The sequence below is a fragment of the Osmerus eperlanus genome, chromosome 20, assembly GCF_963692335.1.
Source record: "Osmerus eperlanus chromosome 20, fOsmEpe2.1, whole genome shotgun sequence".
NCBI lineage: Eukaryota > Metazoa > Chordata > Actinopteri > Osmeriformes > Osmeridae > Osmerus > Osmerus eperlanus.
In genome coordinates this window covers 7237622-7260496 of record NC_085037.1, presented here as the reverse complement: position 1 = coordinate 7260496, position 22875 = coordinate 7237622, and the positions used below count along the sequence as shown (strand labels likewise).

General features: G+C 50.4%; 2 protein-coding genes across 2 annotated transcripts; one reads left to right on the top strand and one right to left on the bottom strand.

The window, feature by feature from the left end:
• Positions 1-873: 873 nt before the first annotated feature.
• On the top strand, positions 874-5202 carry vamp1a (vesicle associated membrane protein 1a). The gene is made up of 5 exons (XM_062486473.1): positions 874-1086; positions 1887-2013; positions 2572-2730; positions 4363-4414; positions 4532-5202. Coding segments are annotated over exons 1-5 (357 nt in total). The 5' UTR covers positions 874-1084; the 3' UTR covers positions 4549-5202.
• Positions 5203-6041: 839 nt separating this feature from the next.
• On the bottom strand, positions 6042-22875 carry chd4a (chromodomain helicase DNA binding protein 4a). Its single transcript, XM_062486474.1, is given in 41 exon segments — positions 6042-6350; positions 6467-6645; positions 6931-7126; positions 7304-7436; positions 7701-7809; positions 7959-8126; positions 8253-8321; positions 8414-8794; positions 8946-9008; positions 9210-9372; positions 9471-9615; positions 9817-9950; positions 10094-10185; positions 10363-10455; positions 11294-11471; positions 11724-11884; positions 12800-13016; positions 13143-13235; positions 13418-13542; positions 13678-13795; positions 13931-14062; positions 14239-14380; positions 14514-14687; positions 14875-14996; positions 15096-15233; positions 15536-15736; positions 16350-16541; positions 16658-16757; positions 16996-17127; positions 17321-17532; positions 17684-17887; positions 18061-18294; positions 18442-18614; positions 18954-19089; positions 19185-19312; positions 19407-19678; positions 19866-19984; positions 20351-20608; positions 20863-20972; positions 22075-22242; positions 22682-22875. Coding segments are annotated over 40 exon segments (6072 nt in total). The 5' UTR covers positions 22136-22242; positions 22682-22875; the 3' UTR covers positions 6042-6335.

Below are 22875 nucleotides of genomic sequence, written 5' to 3'. Positions count from 1 at the left end.
AGAGAGCCAAAACAGCATAAAGAGACCATTAGGGAAAATCCAGTGCTATTTCAGCAGGAAGGAACTATTGCACGCAGCACAGCAGAGGCCTTCCCACTGGAGCAGAAAGGAGTAACACTAGGAAGTTAGTCTGCAAGGGGACTTTGAAAGCCTGTATGTTGTAGCTAGGTACTGATGTGCTGAGTGAGTAGTGGTATTGAGCTCCACTCCTCTTCATATGCCTCCAACACACCTGATTCAAATGAATGGGTCGTTATCCAGCTCTGCAGAAGCCTGCTTATGACCATTCACTTGAATTGTGTGTTGGAGCAGGGAAACATCTAAAACATGCAGGACAGGGGTGCCCTGAGGACCAGGGTTGGGAACCACTGTTCTAGGAAATGAACGTGAACACTTTGACTGTTATTGACTGACACTTTGACTGGTGGTATTCTAACCCTAACTCTGATAGTACACTGACTTCCTATCCAGATGCCAGATCCAGATGTGCAAGCATATCCCCAGGCCTGCAAAAGCCTCCAGGGAAAACTTTGTGTCTGCATGGGTAACAAAAAGAAAGAGCAGGTGTTACAAATAATCTAAAGCGCAGTACCTCCATTCTCTTCGCATACATTTTTATAATTGTTGTAACAATTTGCACTGCAGTTGTCATTTAATTGAAAACTTGTGTGTAATTATATAATCGGAAATTAGACGTTTAGAATCAAGTGGTTTTTCCAAGCATCGATTGGGACTCATTCAGCCAACTTTCACTACTACAGATGCACACTGCCGTGCGGTGTCGCGACAAACGTGCGTCAAACTGTCTCGGAAGGTTCTATCCTCACCGGCCTCAACCCGCTCTACAGTTATAAAAGTGGTGTGTGTTGAGAAAGTGAAAGAACGCGTTTGAATTTAGTAATGTTTTTTAAATTTTATATATATTTTATTCTCTGATCTGGAGCAACCTTAGTCCCCCCCCCCCTCTCTCTCTCTTTCTCTCTCTGTCTCTCTCTCTCTCTCTCTCTCTCTCATTGAACCTACACGCTACCCTTTTGCTCTCCCGTTACCTCGGATTTAAACTACTGAGCTGCGTTCCACAGAGATGTGAGTAAACGGAATTGTTCTTTTTTAAATGTACAAATGGTAGTATTGAATTCACATTTCGTTTTACAACATTTTAGTTTTAAATGATAATACATAAATACAAACTCTGTCACAAACAGTCTCAATATCGGTGCCAAAATGAGTCATTCGCTATGACATTACTCATCAGTGTATTAAAACAATGTCAAATGTACGATTGTAAATCAATATTACGAATAATTTCTACTTTATTTGTGGTACTTTAGTGTGGTGCTCATCTGGGTATCCATTTGGCATGTTTATCGTTCTACACATTATTTTGTGAAGCGCTGTCTCCGATGTTTTTCAACTAATCTCACTCCATTTTGTTAGTGGAAAACCAAGCCTGTCTCATTCAGATTTAAATATAAATGTGATTCTCGGTCTTGAATGTAAGAAAAACTTCTGACAGCGTGTCAAGCCCTCGTATTTATGTCGATGTCTTAACATTGTCTTGTCTAGACTTAATTTTGTGCTTTTATCCAATACCATGATGGTAGTGTCGACCAGATTTATAATCCTTTTGACGTGTTAAGATATTATTTATCAGTGTATTCCTTTTCAAATAGGCCTGAGTTGTACAGGATTGACTTGTAGACTGTCTCAGTGGGGCTGATGTCATATCCAAAAATCTCGTGTCATTCTCTTCCAGCAGGTTATCAACTATAGGGTTATTTCAACAAAGGATGCTTTTTTTGTGTGATGATTCTTTATGTCCCTACTCTCTCCAAACTTCTCTTCTGTTTCACCCTCCCCATACCTCTACACACACACCCTTCCAGGTCTACTCCAGAAGCATCCACCCCGGGGACACCAGGGGCCCCGGAGGGAGAGGGGGGGCCTCCAGCCCCGGCCCCCAACCTCACCAGTAACCGACGACTACAGCAAACCCAGGCACAAGTGGACGAGGCAAGACCCAGTTTGTGTTTGTGTGTGTGTGATGAGAAGAATGAAATGATCATTGGAGTCATAGAAAGAAAGGGATGAAAGGGTAAAAAGAGAAGATAAATGAAAGGATGAGGGAAGGATGGATGGTGAAAGATTATTTGGAACAACAGGTAGGGTGATTGTTCAAGGCAATAATGATGGTTGGAGGAGGAGAAAGGTCAATCATTGGCCAAGAGGAGATACATTCCCACTGCTGCTCTCTGCGCCCGTGACTGACATCACCAACAGTCAGAAGGAGTGTTTCACCCTCTGGACACGCAGTGGCCCTGAGGTTTCCCTCTCAGATCCTTTATCATGTGTTCTTCAGCAATAACCACGACCTGTCACATCACGACAAAAATCCCTGGACTAAACGATGAGGCACTCAACGATAGTCAACAACGCTGACATGTAGCCTTTTGAATACATGGTCCCGTGGCATGTCGATGTCCATATTATGCTCACCTCTCCTGTGGTCTCTGAGAGTCTTCGACCAGTGTGTTGCTGTTTGCTGACCAGAGTCCCTGTTGCCCCCTGCAGGTGGTGGACATCATGCGCGTAAATGTGGACAAGGTTCTGGAGAGGGACCAGCGGCTCTCTGAGCTGGACGACCGGGCCGACGCCCTACAGGCCGGCGCCTCACAGTTCGAGAGCAGTGCTGCCAAGCTCAAGAACAAGTACTGGTGGAAAAACTGCAAGGTGAGTGTTTGCGTGTGTGTATATGTAAGTGTGAGAAAAAGAGAGAGTGAATGAGTGAGTGTGTTTGTTGCAGGCCAGTTTATAGATGTAGGCAGAAAGTCTGGATATAAGTTATTAGAATGAGACCAAACCATTTCTGAAAAGGACGCAATCTCCCAAAGGACAGGTATTAATTAATACCAACAATTTGTAAGATAACCTTCAAGTAGGTCAGGCCTTGAACCATTAGAACAACTTTGCGGTTTTATGCTGAGGCTTGCACAGTGCAAGCTACCATGACGTAACATATTAGCACATTATGAGAAAGGGCTCCGCAGGCAGCCATTTTGTATAAACCAGAACCCCTTTACACAAACACATACGCACTGTCTCTCTTCTACCTGTGAGTCCTGGTTGTGGTCTGGTGTCCTGTGTGTTTTTGTGACTGTGCTTGCCTCACCATTGAGGGGCTCCATCTTAGGCCTCTGAATTTGTACACTGCTCTCTCCTTCCTACTCACTTAACATATTAGATTTCCAATCTTTCCATCCAACTATCTGTCAATCCCTCTCTCTCCCAATATGAAAATATAAACCTAACCCGTCCCACGTCAATCCTCCCCCTCTTTCTCTCTCCCTCTCTGTGCTTCTGTTAGTTCTCTCTCTCTCTCTCTTTCTGTCTTTCTCTGTGGGCACAGATGGCTGGCTTGTTGCCCATCCAATGAGATGTCTCTGTAGGGGAAGGGGGAGGGGGCAGGTTAGAAAATCTCAATCTGGATTACAGAGGGAACAGGATTAAATCCCAGCTGTGGCTCGTGATGCAACCCCCCCAATCATCAACCCTCACTCATGCTCTCCTCTCTCAAGCTCTCTTCCCTCTCACTCTCTCTCTCTCTCTCTCTCTCTCTCTCTCTCTCTCTCTCTCTCTCTCTCTCTCTCTCTCTCTTTCTCTCATTCCTTCTCCCCCATCATGCTCTCTTTTTCTTTTTCCTGCTCTCTCTCTCTCTCTCTCTCTCTCTCTCTCTCTCTCTCTCTCTCTCTCTCTCTCTCTCTCTCTCTCTCTCTCTCTCTCTCACACACACACACACAGTCTGTCCCATTTTACCAAATGTTTTTCACCCGTGATCTCTCTCGTGTACACACACACACAAGTATTAATCACACGCTAAAGTTTCTGTCACACATGCTACGTCACTTACAAGAAACACCCCTCCCCCCCCCTCCCCCTTCACTCTAACCCCTTGTTCTCCTCTAATCCTTGTCATCCGGTCCCCGCCCCCATCATCAGTTATTTCACTTTTTGCTCCTCTTTAATATCATCCCTTCATCCCTGGCTCACGCGGTATTTATATCCCTCCATCATGGCTCCTAGCTCCTGTGATGTATAAGCAAACCTCTCCTTCTCAGTCCAGACTGCTGCACCTGCTTACATGGTCCACCAACCTGCAGCCAGCACTCAATAAATCAATATGAAGTAGTTCATATTGATTTATTGAGTGCTGGCTGCAGGTTCAAGCAGGTTCAACCAGTGGTTCAACAGCTTGGGATGTGTGTGTATGGGGTTGTGTGTATGTTGAGTAGGAGAGAGGAAATTACATTTTTGAGGAAATGTATAATGTATTGACCTAAAATCCTTTTCAATTACTGTTTTCAGATGATGATTATCATGGCAGTTATAGGTGTTATATGCGTAGGAGTTGTCTTCTGTGAGTATCCTAGAACTCAGAAACAGTTTACTTATGTCATTCATGTCTGTGGTTTATTGTATTACATGAACCAAATATTACAGATTTCTTGACATTTCCTCTTTTCTTCTCGTACAGTGTATTTCTTCTATTGAGCGGGTCTCAGCCACACATACAGGACAAGATACGAAACCAAGCCTTTCTCCTCTTTGTAGTCTCTTCATCCCTGTCTCGGCCCTCTTCCATCTCCTAATCCTTCCCTTTTCACTGATGCCTGCCTCCTCAATGGACATTTTCTGTCATTTCATAACCATGTATGAAGGACTGACTGAATGTGTTTTCCAGAGTGCTCTTGATGTCTCCACCTCATTGTTGCCCCTCCCTCTCTGATGACTCTTTATAGACTCCCTCTAATGTGTGCTCGTGCCATGGTGACGCCATGTTTGTATTAGTGTGTTAGTTTTAACTCGTCTTGTGAACCTCCATTTTCCTGTCTAGTCATTCTGTGGGTCTGTGGTCACTATGTTCAGACTAGCATATCTCGCTCCAATGTGATGTGGTTACTGTAAAGAGACATGTTTTACGTTACACTGAGAGGAAGGATGAGGTGACATTATCCGTTATTGACCTGGGAATAACAATCACCATTCTACAGACAATTGTCTGTCTACAAGTAATCGTCTGTATAGAATTCTAAGTAAGGTCTGAGCTTGATGGAATATTTTTGATAAGTCGCTTTGATTATATATCTGCAAAAGCATAAGCTATTTGCTTGGCGTGTGCTTGTTCTAATAAAGGCATGAATCACATTGTGTCATTGTGTGTCTATTCAAAAAGTCTACTTAACGTCACTGTATTTTGTGAACGAGTTCTTAGAAATCCTTCAGCAAACTTTCACTTGTTTTGTAAGTATGATTAGAAGGTGGTGTAGTGGGTTGAGAACAAGGGCCTAAACCACAACTACCTGGGTTCAAATCCAGCACAGAGCATTTACCTTTTATCCGTTTTATTTATGTCAAAGAGCTAAAATTGAGCTGCAAGAAGATCCTTCAGCCAGATTTGAACACAGGACCCCTCACAAAGTAGCCCACATCCTTAATTAACATAGCTCAGTGGTTAAGGATGTTTGGTTAGAAACACAGTGCGACTTATACAAAGATAATAGGGGGGGTCAGCTTGTTCTCCAGGGCGTAAAGTAATTATTTACGATTATAGGTAAGAACAATATATCAATGTATCGACCACCCCGACCTGTTTTTACCTCTTGGGGGAGTCCAAGTCTTAATTAGGGGGGTCAACCCCCCGCCCCCGTAATTCGAACCCTGGACTCTAGAGCTCCGCTTTGTAGGCTACGACTTAATACTTTTTTCTACTTTGCAATAACTTTCTGCGGCCAGCATTTCTGGAAATGAACAAGGGTAAAACCTTTTTTAGACCTGACTAAATGAAATTTAAGACCTGGGATGAAAATCTGACCGTTTTTAAGACGTTTTAAAGCCTTAAATTTAAAGTTCAGAATTTTAGACTTAAGACCTTGAGGGAACCCCGTTTTATCCATATTGTAGGACCATAAGTCTAAATGTATGTTCTACACAGCCCCATTAACATCTAGCCCCACATCCCCATTAATAAGCAGCAAATTACTTTATTACATATTTTTATTTAGGTCCCAAAAAACCATCATAATAACATTATATCAATAATATTAATACAGAAATTGAAAAAAAAAACAAAAAGAGAAAAAACGACAAAAATAAAATAGCATTTATTTCCACAGCGTCCAAGGGTCAGCCAATAGAAACTCTGCAAGTCCGTATGTAAAGGTAAAAGGGGTGTGGCTTCAAGCTTGGGTGGAGTCATCGTCTGCTGCGCCAATCAGGAATGTCGAGGTGGTGAGGCGGGGTGTGGTTAAGGGAGGGGGAAGGGTCACTCCTAGTCCAGGCTACTGCTGTGACATCTGCAGAAGATAAAGGGAGATTACTTGGTTACAAAACATGGTCAACACATATATCAGGTGTGTGTGTCAGGTGTGTACCTGTGGTGATCTCAGGTGTGTGTGTCAGCTGTCCGTACCTGCTGAGTGTGTACCTGCTGGCTCTGTGTCTCTGGTCCCCTGCTGGCCAGCCGGCTCAGGATGTTCCTCTCCGACATCTGCAGCCTCACGGCAACAGGAGGTATCCTGGCAATTGTTGCCGGGAGACGGGTCACGTCCGCCTTCATGTCGCTAAGTAGCTCCTCCAGCTGCTTCAGCACTGAGGACAGGAAGGTTACAGGGACACCAGAGGAAGGGCAGGGGGAACAAGATCAGTCAAGATTGAAGGCTCTTTGGTCCAGTCAGAAGTGCTCCAAGCCTAACAGGACAGTAAACATTCACCTGTTGTATGTTTGTCAGGAAAGCAAGCTTGCCATAAATGACTATGGAGACAACTGCCAACTTGAGTGAGTGATAGAAATGACGACAAGCTAGTGCTGCCATAACCAAACGACGGAGCTTAAAAAAAGATCAAAGAAAAATAAGCGGTCATTGCGCTGGCTACCTTTGTGCAGGACGGCATTGGCGGGCTTGTTCCCAGACATGGACTCTTTGCTGAGGTGCTGGTGGGACTCGGCCAGGCACTCCACCTCGCTGAAGCGCGTGTTGAGGGCCATGGAGGGGTGGGAGGGGTCCTCAGACATGTTGAGGTAGGCTGCCCTGCGGAGCTGCTCCTCAATCACCAGGGCCTGCTCCAGGAGCTGAGGAGAGGGGGAGGAGGAGAGGGGGGAAGGGAGAACATATTTTTTGAGGCTGGGATGGTCTACACAGTATCACAATAAACGTTGGCACTATTGGAGCAGCTATCTCGCTGTCCCCTCTGCTTCATCCCTTCCTCATCCCTCCATCCCTTCCCTCTTTCCTCCCTGGGAGCGTACCTTGAACCTCCTGGCCAGGAACTTGTTCTTGATCTCCAGGAAGTTGCCTCGGTTCATCTCGCCCTTGAAGGGCTCATTGAGGATGGCGTATTTGACGTCGTTCTGGATGTCCTGCCAGCGTGCATAGCCGTGTCTAGGGGGCACCGGAGTCAAGGGTGCTAACACAGGCTTGTAGCCATGGGGAACTCAATTGAACGCACTAGAATAAAAGCTACGGCTCACCATCCAATGTTGGTATGGGCTACTGTAATGTGTTGATATTCAAAACTACTAATCAAACAGACCACTATGGGGATGATTCAACAGCATGCTGACTGACGTCAACAAGCCGTTTGCAGGCTGGTCTCTTGCAGAATGGTTCTGTACAGGTCGGACCTCGGCCAATTAGAAAGGATACTGTATGATGCCAGCCAGCAGCCAGTAGTCATGGCGACGGTGCCAAATCTCATTGGTCTTCTTGGTGACGGTGGCAGCCCTCTCCTCGTTCTGCCACAAGGAGTGCAGCTCTGCAGAGAGAGAGAGAGAAAGAGGGAGATGGAGAGATAGAGGTGAAAAGACGATTGAGTGACAGAAGAGCAAAAAAGTATTTAGATGGTGCTATGAAATCTGTGGGAATGGTAAAGTGTGTGTGTGTGTGAGAGAGGCCTGGCCTCACCTGTGAAGCCTCCGTCTGCGATGTTGAACATGAACCTCGTCTTGGCCTTCTTCTTCTCCTCGCTGCCTCCGGCCGCCACCACCACGGCCCCGCCCTCCTTGACGCTGTCTCCGTTCGGCAGCTTGGCTGGCTCCTCCGTCTTCACGCCGTCCTTCTCCTCCTTTTGCTCTGGAGGACGAGACGCGAGGAGATCGGGGTCAGAAAGGGAGGGCGCACAAGGGCTGGGGAGTCTCATCATACATGTGTGTATAAAGAACAGCAAGAGAGGGAGAGAGAGCGAAAGAGAATCAGTACCTTTCTTCTCATCTGTGGCAGGAGTGGTGTCCATCTTGTCAGTCTTCTCGTCTTTCTTATCCTCTGCTGCTGACGAGAACGGAGAGACACATGCAAGTTTGTTTTGAGATGTACAACAATATGCTCCCGACACATTTCGCCGACAGGATGGAAGACGGTACCTTTGGCCTCGGAATCTTCCGATTTGACCTCCGACCCCTCCGTCTTGGTCTCAGCTGGAGACTTGGTGTCCTCCACTCCCTCCACCATCTTCTCGGCAGTGTCTCCATCCTTCTCTTTGTCATTCTCCTTCTCCCCCTCATTCTCCTTCTCTTTCTCCTTCTCCGCCCCGACGCTGGCCTTGTCTGTCTCCATGGGCTCCTCTCCCTCCTTCTCCTCCTTCTCCTCCGGAGGGGGAGTCCTCTCGTCCTCGTCAGGGATGTCAATCACCTCCGACTCGTCCGTCTTGCCAGGCTCTTTGCCTTCCTTCTCGCCGTCTCCCTCCTTTTTCGCCTCCTTCTCTCCATCCTTCCCGGCCTCCTCCGTCTTCGAGGCTTCGTCAACTGTGGGGGAAGAAGATTGTCGTCGTCATCAACGGCACCGACACCACCACCCGCCGTTTGACAAACATCCATCAAGCTCCCTCGTGGCTGGGATCCTCTGTCCCAGACCCCCGTTCTGGGAATCTGATGGGGGGGGGGGGGGAGGCGTTACCTGCAGCGGGTGTGTTTGGCTGGGTGTCTGCAGGGGTGGCGGTGGTGGAGGGTGTTTTGGGGGCTGGGGAGGGTGAGCAGACACAGGGGGTGGGGGTTAAGAGTGGCACAGGGGGGGGGAGGTGGAGGAACCAGGAAGGAAGTGGCAGGGGTTGAAACAGCACTGTGGCTGAGTACAGAGGAGTTGGAAGGAGGGAGGAAAAAATGGAATAGAAGAAGAAGACAGGTGGAGGGGGACCAATACTGTGTGTGTGTGTGTCAGTACCTGTGGCGGGGGTGTTGGGCTGGGTGTCTGCTGGGGTGCCTGTGGAGGGGGTCTTCCCTGGGGAGTCAGGGTGGGCGGCAGCAGCAGCAGCCTTCTTATTCTCCTCCAGCTCCATCATCCAGGGCATGGACCACTGGCCGTTCACGTGCTCAAACTCCTGGACCTGGAAAGGACCGGAGGGTTAGGCTCGGTCAGAGACCACAACACAGCAGACCAGGACAGAGGTTCGGGGTATTAGCATAGTTTCAAATGTCCGTTTACCTTCTTGCGGATCAGCGACATCACGCCGATGCGCGTGAGGACGTGTTGCCGCGACAACCCCTCGCGCGGGACGCCGTCGGCGAAGGTCTCTGCTCCGTCGGCCCCGGGCTCACACAGGTGCCGCATGAAGAGAGACACGTACGCTCTGGGGGAGGGAGAGAGCGAGAGCGAGAGAGAGAGAGAGAGAAAGGGGGGAGGAGAGAGAGAGAGATGGTGGTTATGAAGGAAAGCAGAAGCAACGCGTAAAAAGAAACATTCATTGGGTTTCTTAACGTGGGCTGCTGTCAGTGGTGTTCTATAAAGGTCCTTGGTGCGTCAGAAGCTAGGTGTGGGGACGCGTTCTTACTTGAACTCCTTCTCAGACTTCCCTCGCAGGTCTCTGACCAGCCACTGGGTGGTGAAGGCGTCCTGGGGGGGCATCCCATAACGCATCACTGCATTCAGGAAGGCCTTTCTCTGGCGCGCGTTGAAGCCCAGCACCTGGACAACAAGAGCAGGACCAGGCTTACAGCTGGCTCACACACAAACACTTCAGATGGCAGATGCCATGATATACTAGGCCGATGGAGAGGATTGTCTGCTGAATGACTAATGCAGGTTTCCTGTTGTGTACGAGCACCCACCTCAATGTTGCCTCCCACTCTGGCCAGCAGGGGGGGTAGTGGTTTGTCCCGGTCGTTCCTCAGGCCCTTGCGGTTAGGCCTGCGGGAGTTGGCTGGAAACACACAGGCAAACATGGTCACGACAGGTTCATCTGAACCAACACGTGGTTCCTCACCCGAACACAGTCCGGGGAGGACCACCGTGAGAGTTGCAGTGACATCATGCCATCACTCTGAGACCCGGACGGAGTGAAGTAGACAGCGGGAAGTGACACGCCGGAAGAACTCACTTCCTTCTGCCCTCTCGTCGAAGTCCTCGTCTCCCTCCTCGGACGCCACGGAGTAGTCGGAGTTATTGTCTGACTGGTCGTCCTGCCAGTCCGCTGAGAGACAGAAACACAGACAGCCATGTTAGCCTGGCATCTAACACAGCACACCTCTACAAGGAGAACACGCACGACAGCCAGGGCAGTCAAACAGTTAGTGTTTGGAAACAGTTCAAAAGCAGTTCCGTTTCCTGGCAAGGAGAAGATAAATAGTGTGTTGACAAAGCTAGGAGAGCTAGAAGGGGGAGGGGCCAGAGAATGTCTCCTGACATGCATGGGGGGAGGTGTGCCTCTGCTTCATACACACACCCAACTGTGACAGGCACAGAGGGAAACAGTACACACCCTTAACAGCTATTCACACACAAACAAATCCTCACTCCACATCTCCCAGGAAGCTAGCTATGTGAGACACTGTGGCTTTGTGTGTGTGTGTGTGTGTCTATATATGTGGGGGCGGGCAGGAGCCGGCATTTTCCTCTTTCTGGTGAGATCATGGCGGCCACACAGAACATTGTGTGTAGTGGAGTTCAACCAGACAGCTGTGTAGTCCATGCTGTTGTTACTCTGGAAGCCGTTTGACCTGATACCAGGGTGGACCCTCAGGCATCAACAAGCTTCGACAGCCTATGTCAAGTTTGCGCCGCGCTTTGAATGCGGCGGTCAAACGGCACAACCCATGCAAGGACATCACTCACACGCCCGCGCTACAGGGATGTACTTGACACATGCGCACAAATACATTGTCACACGCACACACCGATTTGAGGAAAAGCATGAAGCAATGGAATAAGTACACACACGCACACACACCCGCCCGCCCGCCATTCACACACAGACATGCGTGTAAGGTAAGGAAGCGTTGCCGCGTCGCCATGGTTACCCCGTCTACTACCTCGGTCCTCCTGGGAGCCGTCGTTGTAGTTGACCTGCTTGCGGATCCTCTTGCCCTTGCCCAGGTTGCGGGCCAGGTCCTCCTGCTGCTGCTCGTAGTGGTGCCGCAGGAGCTTCTCCCAGTAGTCTGGGTCCACGCTCTCCTCCTGCTTGATCACCTCGCGCTGCACCTCCTCCTCCTGTGGGGGGGGGGGGGGGGGGGGGGGGGGGGGTTTAAAGATCAGTGGGAACTGGATGGGAACTTATGGTCTTCTTTGACTGAGGTTAATGTAAAAAAAATTATAGTTACTAAGAGTTAAGGGGGTTTGAATACACTTAACGTCCACATACACGAAACGAGGCCTGGAATACAGGACCTGGAAAAGACTCGCAGAAGACGCATGCACATGGCACGCTACCTCCCTCTATCACACACACGCAGAACTCACCGCCTCCTCCTCGTCTTTGACCACGTACTGGGCCACCTTGAAGGAGCTGAGGTACTCGTTCATGCTCTGGATCTCTCATCCCATCCCAGAGACTCCCCCCCTCCCAGAGACTCCCCCCCTCCCAGAGACTCCCCCCCCTCCCAGAGACTCCCCCCTCCCAGAGACTCACCCCCTCCCAGAGACTCCCCCTCTCCCAGAGACTCCCCCTCTCCCAGAGACTCCCCCCCTCCCAGAGACTCATCCCATCCAGGAGACTCACCCCCCTCCAGAGACTCCCCCCCCCTCCCAGAGACTCCCCCCCCTCCCAGAGACCCCCCCTCCCAGAGACTCCCCCCCCTCCCAGAGACTCCCCCCCTCCCAGAGACTCCCCCCCTCCCAGAGACTCCCCCCCTCCCAGAGACTCACCCCCTCCCAGAGACTCACCCCCCTCCCAGAGACTCACCCCCCTCCCAGAGACTCACCTTCTCCCAGAGACTCCCCCCCCTCCCAGAGACTCCCCCCCCTCCCAGAGACTCCCCCCCTCCAGAGACTCACCCCCCTCCAGAGACTCACCCTCCAGAGACTCAACCCCCTCCCAGAGACTCCCCCCCTCCAGAGACTCACCCCCCTCCCAGAGACTCACCCCCCTCCCAGAGACTCACCCCTCCCAGAGACTCCCCCCCCTCCCAGAGACTCACCCCCCTCCCAGAGACTCACCCCCCTCCCAGAGACTCACCCCCTCCCAGAGACTCACCCCCCTCCCAGAGACTCACCCCCCTCCCAGAGACTCCCCCCCCTCCCAGAGACTCCCCCCCCTCCCAGAGACTCCCCCCTCCCAGAGACCTCCCCCCCTCCCAGAGACTCCCCCCCTCCCAGAGACTCACCCCCTCCCAGAGACTCCCCCCCCCTCCCAGAGACTCCCCCCTCCCAGAGACTCACCCCCTCCCAGAGACTCCCCCCCCTCCAGAGACTCACCCCCTCCAGAGACTCCCCCCCCTCCCAGAGACTCCCCCCTCCCAGAGACTCACCCCCTCCCAGAGACTCCCCCCCCCTCCCAGAGGACTCCCCCCCCTCCCAGAGACTCCCCCTCTCCCAGAGACTCCCCCCCCTCCCAGAGACTCATCCCATCCAGAGACTCACCCCCTCCCAGAGACTCACCCATCCCAGAGACTCACCTTCTCCCAGCTCGTCCTTGAAAAGCTCCTCGGTGCCGAACTTCAGGATGTCGTCCAGCTCCTGTTTGGACATGGAGCCCGTCTTGGAGCCCAGGCCGGGCCGCACCACCAGGTGGGTCAGCATCATCTTCTTCTTAGCCACCTGGAGGATGGAGGGGGGTGTTACTGGTGGGGAACCCCAGGTAAGTGAACTAACAGCTCCACTTTCCTTGTTTGAGTTGGACTCATTGATTGTCTTGAGGGATCAGTGAGTTGAGTGGAAGTCTACCTGAGTGATCCTCTCCTCCACCGAGGCCTTGGTGACGAAGCGGTAGATCATCACCTTCTTGTTCTGTCCGATACGATGGGCTCTGCTGAACGCCTGGGGGGAGACACGCCATCACTTTCTAGAACCTTCCACAGAAGCAATCGCTGCCACACGAGGAGCGAAACTAGACGACAAGACACTAGTCTGTGTAACAAGTGATTCTTTAATGAAGTGAGCTGGGGTGTAGGTTATGGTAGGTTACAGGTGTGTGTGTGAGGGTGTGTGTTGACACCTACCTGGATGTCATTGTGGGGGTTCCAGTCCGAGTCGTAGATGACGACGGTGTCGGCCGTGGCCAGGTTGATCCCTAACCCTCCCGCTCTGGTGGACAGCAGGAAGGCAAACTGCAGCGCTCCCGGAGCTGCCACACAAAACACACAGGCGATGAACCCCCAGCTTCACACACACACATCCACTCTGACTAAGCAACGCGGCATAACCGCCGTGTACCGTCCGCCAGCTGGCCAGCCGGGTGGAGGAGGCGTGCGAGTCTCACCGTTGAAGCGGTCGATGGCTTCCTGTCTCATGCCGCCAGTGATTCCGCCGTCTATCCTCTCGTACTTGTAACCCTCGTTCTCCAAGAAGTCCTCAAGCAGGTCCAGCATCTTGGTCATCTACGGGAGGGGGGGGGGGGGGGGGGGGCGATGGACACAGCGAGAGGGTCAGGAAACACCAGAGAACGTGCATACATACATGCATGCATGATGTACCCGGGTGGTTGAAATGAGTTGAGGTTGCGTGTGGTTTACCTGAGAAAAGATGAGCACCCTGTGACCTCCGTCCTTCAGCTTCCGCATCATCTTCTGCAGCAGCGTCAGTTTCCCAGCAGCCTTAGTGAGGGCGCCGCCGTCGTACATCCCATTAGGCATCTTGGGAGCTTCCTGTTACGAAGGAAACAAATCGTGAGTACCCAAGAACCACTTCCTGATATGTTGTTGTCATATGACTATGTAAAAAAAAAAAAATTGGTGTATCCATCGTCAATTGATGAATCAATCATTTCTACAGCACTTTAAAGGTGTGTTGTATATGAAGGCAGTGGGGGACTGGAGCGTACCATAGCAGCCACAGGGAAGAGGTAGGGGTGGTTGCAGCACTTCTTCAGGTCCATGACCACGTTGAGCAGAGACACTTGGTTCCCCCCCCCTCGCGTGTTCAGGGCCTCAAAGTTACGAGTGAGGATGAACTTGTAGTACTTCCTGGTGACGCAGAGGGGAAACAAGCCCGTCAGAACGACAACATCAGCCTCCACTGTTTGAGAAGGACTTGTCAGAGAAGCAACTCCTCTCCTCCCTTGTCCCTCCTCCCTCCCTCCCTCCCTCGCTCACTCACTTCTGCATGGGGCTGAGCTCCACCCTGACGATGAGCTCGGTCTTTGAAGGCATGTGTTTGAAGACGTCGGCCTTCAGTCTTCTGAGCATGTGCGGGCCCAGCATGTCGTGCAGCTTCTTGATCTGGTCCTCTTTGGCGATGTCAGCAAACTCCTCCAGGAAGCCCTCCAGGTTACTGAGAGGGGGAGAGATGGGGGTTAGTCACTGGGCCGGTAGTAACACCTCAGCAACAGGGAGGATCTAGTCATAGAAACACTTTGGCGATAATGTACTGGGTGAGCACAAACAGTTTTGATGTATCCTATGAGTGTGCATGCCAAGCACACACAGACACACACAGGCACACACAGGCACAGACCTACCTGAACCTCTCTGGGGTGAGGAAGTTGAGCAGGTGGAAGAGCTCTTCCAGGTTGTTCTGCAGAGGAGTGCCGGTGAGCAGCAGCTTGTGCTGCAGGGGGTAGTTGTTCAGCACTCTGAAGAACTGCACCACAGCAGGAGGAGGAGGAGAGGGGAAAAACAAGCATTACACACAGTATTGCATAGAGATGGGGATGTTTTTCTCAGTGTGTCTCCATCCTACCTTGGACTGGTTGTTCTTGAGCCTGTGGGCCTCGTCCACCACCAGGCAGGCCCAGTCTATGGAGCCCAGGATGGCCATGTCAATGGTGATGAGCTCATACGACGTCAGCAGGACGTGGAACTTGACCGACGAGTCTTTCTGCAGGGGGAGGGGGGAGAGATAGGAAGAGAAGGTCAACATTGAAGTAGAGGGGTTATCAAGGATGGCACCTCGAGTGAGAGCAGCCGGCACATAACTGCAAGGACTTAACCCTTTAGTTACGCAAGCTCAGGGAGACAAGACTTTCTTTTACACATAATTATGGGATCATTCTTATGTGTTATTTTTTCCACTTCAGTTGGAAAAAGCAGGCCTTGTTTTGACCATTTCAATGTCTTATGGACTTAATAATCAGACGAGCGTTGATGTGTGTTCCTTCCTCCTCCCCTCCTCCCCCTCACCTTCATCCTGGAGGCCTTCTTGCCTCCTCTGATGGCGTTGTCCTCGAAGGAGAACTCGTTCTCCCTGATGACGGCCCTGCTGTCCTTGTCTCCCACATAAGTGACCACGTACATGTCTGGAGCCCACATCTCAAACTCCCGCTCCCAGTTGATGATGGTGGAGAGGGGGGCGCTCACCAGGAACGGCCCTTTGGAGTGGCCCTGGAGGACACACAACGCAAGGGAGGAGCTCATTACACACACACACACACTTTAGTTTTTTGTAGCATTAGCCCACTGAAATCTCTATATTTTAGCCTTATATTTAAAATGTTATATATATATAATTTCTCTTTTTTTCTTCTTTCAGCCCAAGCCCAGAAATAAAGTGTTTGCCTTTAGTAGGTTCACTGTGGTGCTGTCAAAGGAAGTGCGTTCTACCCTCCAACCCATAGGTGGCAGTGGCCCCCATGTGATCCCAGCTGTGTGTTTACTCAGCTCCCAGGCTTAATGTCGTCAAATTTCACCTGACTTAAACAAAATGGCTGGACTAGTACAGTTGAATATGTAGTATAGACTGACGACATGGATACACTAGGGGCAGTGTTTGTACTTCCCATCAGATAGGCCTGTCAACTACACAAACTTTATGGAAATAGATTTTTTTTGTTAACTTTACAAAAAAAAAAAAAAAAACTAAACATGTATGCAAAGTAACCCTTTCTTAAGCATCTTTGCATGATGCGCACAAGACTTTCAAAAAATCTGTCATTTCCCGCTTAGACACACTAAAACACACAGACCAGGACCAGGCCCGGCTCTACCTGCCACGCACCTCTTTGTAGAGCGAGTAGAGGAAGACAGCAGTCTGCACGGTTTTGCCCAGGCCCATCTCGTCAGCCAGGATGGTGTCGGTGCCCTGCGCCCAGGAGAAGCGCAGCCAGTTGAGGCCCTCCAGCTGGTACGGATGCAGGGTGCCCCCCGTGGAGTCCAGGTACTCTGGCTGACGGTCAAACTTGATGGTGGGCTGGGGGGGTAAGTAGGGTGAGACATTAACACTTGGGGAGTTCAACAACATCTATGAAAATCTGCTTCGACAATGAACACTGGGTCCGGGCCCCACACACACACACACACACTCACATCAACCACAGGGTTCTCTGGCGGCCTGTCCAGCCTCTTGACCTTGCCCTTGACCTTGACCTTCTTCCCTGGTTTACCTTCGTCTCCCATCATGAGCTCCCTGCAACAGGCCAGCACAGAGAAGATGAAAAGAGAACCTCCTCATAAGCACTGTCTTTTGAGGTGGTGGTGGAGGGAACAGGGGTACTCAAGGTTCACAACTAAATGAGTCATGTTTGAAAAGCCCTAGGTGTGTATGGGAGGGAGGGGGTCCTAGGTGTGTATGGGACGGAGGGGGTCCTAGGTGTGTATGGGACGGAGGGGGTCCTAGGTGTGTATGGGACGGAAGGGGTCCTTGCCTGTGGTGCCAGTATTGCAGCTTGTAGATGTCGAACTCTGGGACGTCCATGTCCTCTGCCTCCCAGGTGGCCTGGTCGTAGGGCAGGTCCTTCCATTTGATGAGGTAATGGACATTGTTCTTCTTGTCCATGCTGAAGGGAACACAGACAGAAAGTTAACTGAACGATCGTAAAAATATCAGACAGGTTTGGGTGCAGTTGAATCAACCCCCCCCCCCTCTCTGACTCTGTAACGCCTTGCTCCCCAGAACATCTAACTGAACCACTACTTAGAAAGACCCTTACCAGTAGCTCTGGGAGAGTTTCAGAGTGGAGGTGGTCTCACCTGTGGTTGAGGATCCGGTGAATCATCATCCACTCCATCTTGATGCCGAAGCGGTAGAACTTCTCCTCCATCTTGGCGTACAGGGGGTCCTTGTTCTTCCTCTTGGTGCTCTTGTCCTCCTCGCCCTCGCCGCCAAAGTCAATGGGAGGGGGCTCGTCCATGTCGTTCTTGCGCTGGTAGTTCCGGAACATCACCTGGCAGTGGAGCTCCAACTGGATTGGTCGGGGGAGAAGACGGTTAGAAGAGTTGCTGTGTGCATGTGTGATGTAGTGAGTGAGGGGGAAGTTTGATTGTGTGTGCGTGGGTGTACGGGTTTATGGACTTTTGGAGATGAAGCATGACTGTGTCCACCCAGACGCCTACCTGTAGCTCTGACACCCAGGAGCAGTGCCAGTATGACATGTTGCTCCACTTGGCAAAGAACTCCCTCTCGGGCCTGCCGGCCAGAGGGGCGGGGTCAGGGCTGTCGGCCGGGAGGTCTGGTGGGCGGGGCACGGGGGTTGGGGGAGGGGGGTCCCCCCAACGCCAGGTCAGAATCTTCTGCACCTTGCCTTTCATGTTTGGACACTGGGGAAGGGGGGAGAAAAGAGAATTACACAGAAGAACCAAATACATGCTGTTATGAAGCATCAAAGCCAGGCCTCGGTTAGTCCCTGAATCCTCCCCGCTCCCATGCCGACTGGCTGAGGCCACTGCCAATCATCCACCCGGGCTCCCACCCCCATAGGCTATGGACTCACAGTGCACCGTGGGCAGATCCACTCTCCGTTGGGGATCTCTGGCAAGGGCGGGTTGAGGCAGTGGATGTGGTAGGAAGAGGGGCAGGAGTCGCAGCACAGCAGCTCCCCGCCGTCCTTGCACACGCGGCAGAACTCCATGTGGTGGTCGTCCTCCTCGGGCTCGCCCATCACCTCGCTCTCCTCCTCGCCTTCCGAACCCTCCTCCCGCGCCTCCCACTGGATACCCTCCTTCTCCTGGGGGAGGGGGGGGGGGGGGGGGGGGGGGGAGAGAGAAAAGACGGACACCACACACGCCATCGGTCACCTCACTGAACAACCACAGCTGATTGGCTGGTGGACGTGTCCGTCGGCTCCAGCCGGCCAGTTAGACGGGCCACTTACACAGTGTGGGCAGCTCCAGGTGCCCTCGGGGGCTTTCTCCATGTCGGGGTCCAGACAGACCATGTGGTAGGCCCGCGGACAGGTGTCACACAGGATGATCTCCCCGCCCTGCTGACACACCTCGCAGTAGTCCTGGTGGTCTGTCTCATAGCCGTCTCCATCCTCTGTCTCCACTGCAGGAGGGGGGGGGAGACAGAGGAGTCAGACACTTCATAGCAGAGAGTGTGTGTGTGTGTGTGTGTGTGCACATTCGAAGGGAATAGGGGGGTCTCCAAAAAAAAGGTTGTAAAATGCTTGCTTTAGCTTGGGACACTGTGAAACAAATTACTTCCAACTGTGGTCTTGTAGTGACTCACATACTGACTCAATAGCAGTTGACACATACACACACACCTACACATTAACTCCCACAATCACACAAAGATCTTAAGTGTGGCAACACATAACAGCGTCATAGCAGCATAGATGAACGGAAGTACCAACGAACACATGCGGACACACACACGACTGACCCTTCTTCTTCTTGGGTTTGCTCTTGGGCTTCTTCTTGGAGCGGCTGCTGCGGCTGGTGGAGCCGTCTGACACGGAGATGCTGTTGATGCTGGCGTCGTCAAAGTCACTGTCCACGTCGGGCTCGTCCTCCTCGCTCTGAGCCAATCAAGAGAGGGGAGACGGATCACACTAAGTAAACGCATCCAGAGGGGGCAGGGCCGAAATCAGGGAGGAAGAAATAAGGACTTTACCGAGGAGCGTTTCCTCTTGCTGTTGAAGCCTCCCAGTTTGATCTTGAGGGGAGCCACCTTCTTGGTGTTGGGCTTCTTCTTCTCCTGGGGTTTAGGAGCGGGCTTTGACTTCTTACGCGCATTCGGACCTGGACAGACAACCAAGACGTGTAAGACTCGCTTTCCAAATAAGGAAACAGGCTTTGTATGGGAACACGGATGGGACCCTTGACCAGCGCCCACCTTTGCCCTCCTTGGTCTTGGCCTTGCGTAGGGGTGGTGCGGGGGGTGGCTGGGGCTCGATGGGTGGGGGCGGGGCAGGGGCGGGTGCAGGGGGCACCACCTCTGCCACCATGCTGTCCACAGCGGCTGAGACGTTGGCTGTGGCCAGGGCTGCGTTGGCGGCAGCAGAGCCTCGCAGCGGGTTGTTGGTGCTGAACTCTCGCCACTTGGCCCCCAGAACCATCATCATCTTTGACACGGCAATCTTGGGGTTCTTGGCTGCGATGAGGGGCCTGGGGAGTGAGAGAAAGCAGGTAGATGGTTGAGATGAGTCACGGGCAGAGGATAGACACAGAAAAAGAAGGGTAAAACAGCCAAAAGAGATGAGGGAAAGTGAGAGATAAGAAAAGAGATGTGTGTATAATGAAAAAGATGGATATGGAGAGAGATGCATATGGAGAGATGCAATGTATTGTTTACCTGACGTATTGACTGAAAGCCTTGTAGTTAGTGAGAGAGCGGTAGTCTTCCTCACTGAAAATGTGGTCAATGTCCTCCATGCCCCAGTCATCCAGGAGCTGGGACGATGTCTTTGGCTCCTGACAACAAAAGATTGAGTGAAACTTAATTATATTGTGAGTAAGAGTCAAACTAGGCTATGAGTCAGGGAACTCAGATCAGGACCAGACGCTACAGGAAGTTGAATCTACTTGGTTTTATTTGAGTACTGGCCGATGTTGTGGCAGACTACACGTGGGCATGAAGATCGACGGATTCATTGTCCTTTCCCAAGGAAACGTTTTACCAGTCTGGACAGAGCCTCACATAAAAACATTGATGACATAGATATAATATCCACCCACAATAACAACATGACCCAAACAAAACGCATGACAAAAACACCTCTCAATGGAGGTCCCCTTACGACCATAACCGCTTCTCTGAAAATCAAAGCCAGTTCTCACCGAGCTGTCGTCATCATCTTCCTCCTCCTCCTCCTCCTCGGGCTCCGGGTCCTTCCTCTTGGAGGCGGAGGAGCCTCCAGAGTTCTTCTCTGCGCCCATGCTGCTCCTCCTCTTCTCCCTCCCTGCACTCGTCCTCTTCTTCTTCTTCCTGCCGGGGTTGTAGTCGCTGCCCTCGCTGTCTGAGCCGCGGGCTCCTCGCTCCTCCTCGGCCTCCACCTCGGGCACCTCCATGGCCTCTGGGGAGCTGACTGGCACATCCTGGACAAAACCATGGCAGAGGGTTATGGGAAATGCAGTTCATCACTATGGATGGGTCATTAGTTGGGAAATTTATTTTATTTGTTTGTATCTATTGGTACAGAATGAGGTCACACTGATGCATTTAATCTTGTAAGAATGTGGATATTATGTTATGCAGCTATAAATTGTGATTTTGAATAAGTTAAGAAACTATGAGTGACTAAAAAAAAACATGCACACATGGACAGTTCAGGGAGTGCTGTGCAGGGTACCTCTCTGCGAGAACGCCTCTTGCTGCTTTTGCTTTCACGGCTCTTCTTGGCCTTCTTCTTTTTCTTCACCTTAGGAGCCTCAGTCTCCGACAGCTCCTCGTCGTCCTCATCTGAAATGAACGGGACGAGTTAATTGATGTGAACTTGGTGTGTGCAACAAAATGGTGTGTGTTATAAATTAAGTGTAGGCAAACATAGCGTGTAATGTTTTAAAACACTGATGTATTTATGAGAACTATGGCTTCAAATTAGACCGTAGCCATCGTCTTACTTGGCAAGCATCACAAAAGCAGACAATCTTGAGTGTGGTGAAACATCAGGCTAGCTTTGGCTAACCTGGCAACATAGACGTTAAATTGCTAGATGAGCTAGCTCGCAAGCCAACAGTGCGTTATCAAAAGTCAATTTGCAAAATTACTGTCTTCTGTGTTAACCAGCCACTTGTATTGCATCTCACAACCGCAGTAATTCGTCTGATATACAAGAACTTAAAAACGTGACATCTGAATCGGAAAATTCCCTCGTGCAGTGAGCGATCCATTTTCCCTCAAGCTCAAATATTCGATGGTTGTCTTGCGCGAGCTCGGTTGTGTATAAACAAAGCTGATTCTTGATATTAAGTTTGTGTGTATATTTACTTTTTTCAGAAATGTTGCTAGCTATGGTTACTGCAGAATGGGCTTTTTTATTTCTACCACGCAAAGCGGAGCCACCAACCACCCAGCAGAGAGGTGGAGAGCTACCGAACGTCATCTTCCAGCTTTCAAGCTAACTGGCTGCCTCCATATTGTCATAGGCACGTAACATATACCGGCAGCTAGCTAGTTTAAGCTAGGCCGCATGAATATGCCGGTGTGGGTCGGCGAAAAAAAATCTAAGCCATTGAACGAAGAGAGAAATCGTGAGGTAATACCTCAATGTATTTTTCTGAAACAAGAAGACCAGCGGTTAGCATGCGCAGGCTATAATGACAATTCCGTCAGATTTTTCCTTCGGCATACAAGCTGGTATTGATACTAACATTAGCTAGTTAGCGTATGCACACAAAAGAATGGTCTAAGATAGCTAGCTAACTAGGGTAGACGGCTACATAAGTACACACATTTAAAAGGCAATACACAAATTCGCTGAAGTCTGTTAATTAACCATCTGCGTAACGTTAGCTCACTAACTAGAGATTGGCAAACTATAAATTTGAAGACAGTTTCCTACCGTGCAGAATAGACCGGTCTTCGGGTCCAAAATCATCTCTATCATCCTCACTTCCAGACATTATTGCAAACTTTAAATTTAGTTAGCCAAACTCCAAGCTAACCAAATAAAGTTTGCAGAAAGTTGGCAAGCAAATCCGTTTCGCCTCCGGAGTTCTTATGTCCCAGTCTTGAATTTGTCCAGTCCAGGTCGTGCCAGATGAGGGACAGGTTTCGGAAAGGGGTGGAAATAAAAAGAACAAAAAGAAAACGGAAGTGAATATTTAGAACTCGCAGTGTCAGAAATAATAAATACACATGCACAAGAAGAATAGTGCTTACGATACAATATTAAAGATGGATAATGTAACTAAACTATTTCAATTTATGCATACATAAAGCCATCTGACACATGCCATCTTCCAACTACTTTTCCGTCCCATTAGCTAGCATACCCGTTAGCTTTACTAGCTAGCATTACCGGCGAGGTAAGAGAATAAAAAAAAAGATTCCCGGAATAAATTCTAAACGTTCTGTAATGTATTTATCACTCCTTCCAGTTCTTACGTTTCATGGAGAGATTCTAAACTAAGCTGAAACAATGAAGCCCCAAAAAGAATAATACTCACAACTTGATTCCACTGTATTAAAACAGTATAATACAGCGTTATGTAAATTGTCTTTCAATAGTTTGTGTATTTTTGGGACAACTATGTATAAATTAATAAATTCTGTAACGTTATTCTAATCTTTTTTCGTATGTTGTCCTGCGTTGCACACGACGTCGCCGTCTCCCTCTCACTACACCCCGCGCGCATACACA

Bases quoted from the DNA above. Each gene is read 5' to 3' on its own strand.
- vamp1a (XM_062486473.1), top strand. The intron at 2,014-2,571 runs GCAAGACCCAGT...TGCCCCCTGCAG, and splicing joins CCCAGGCACAAGTGGACGAG to GTGGTGGACATCATGCGCGT. The intron at 2,731-4,362 runs GTGAGTGTTTGC...TACTGTTTTCAG, and splicing joins ACTGGTGGAAAAACTGCAAG to ATGATGATTATCATGGCAGT.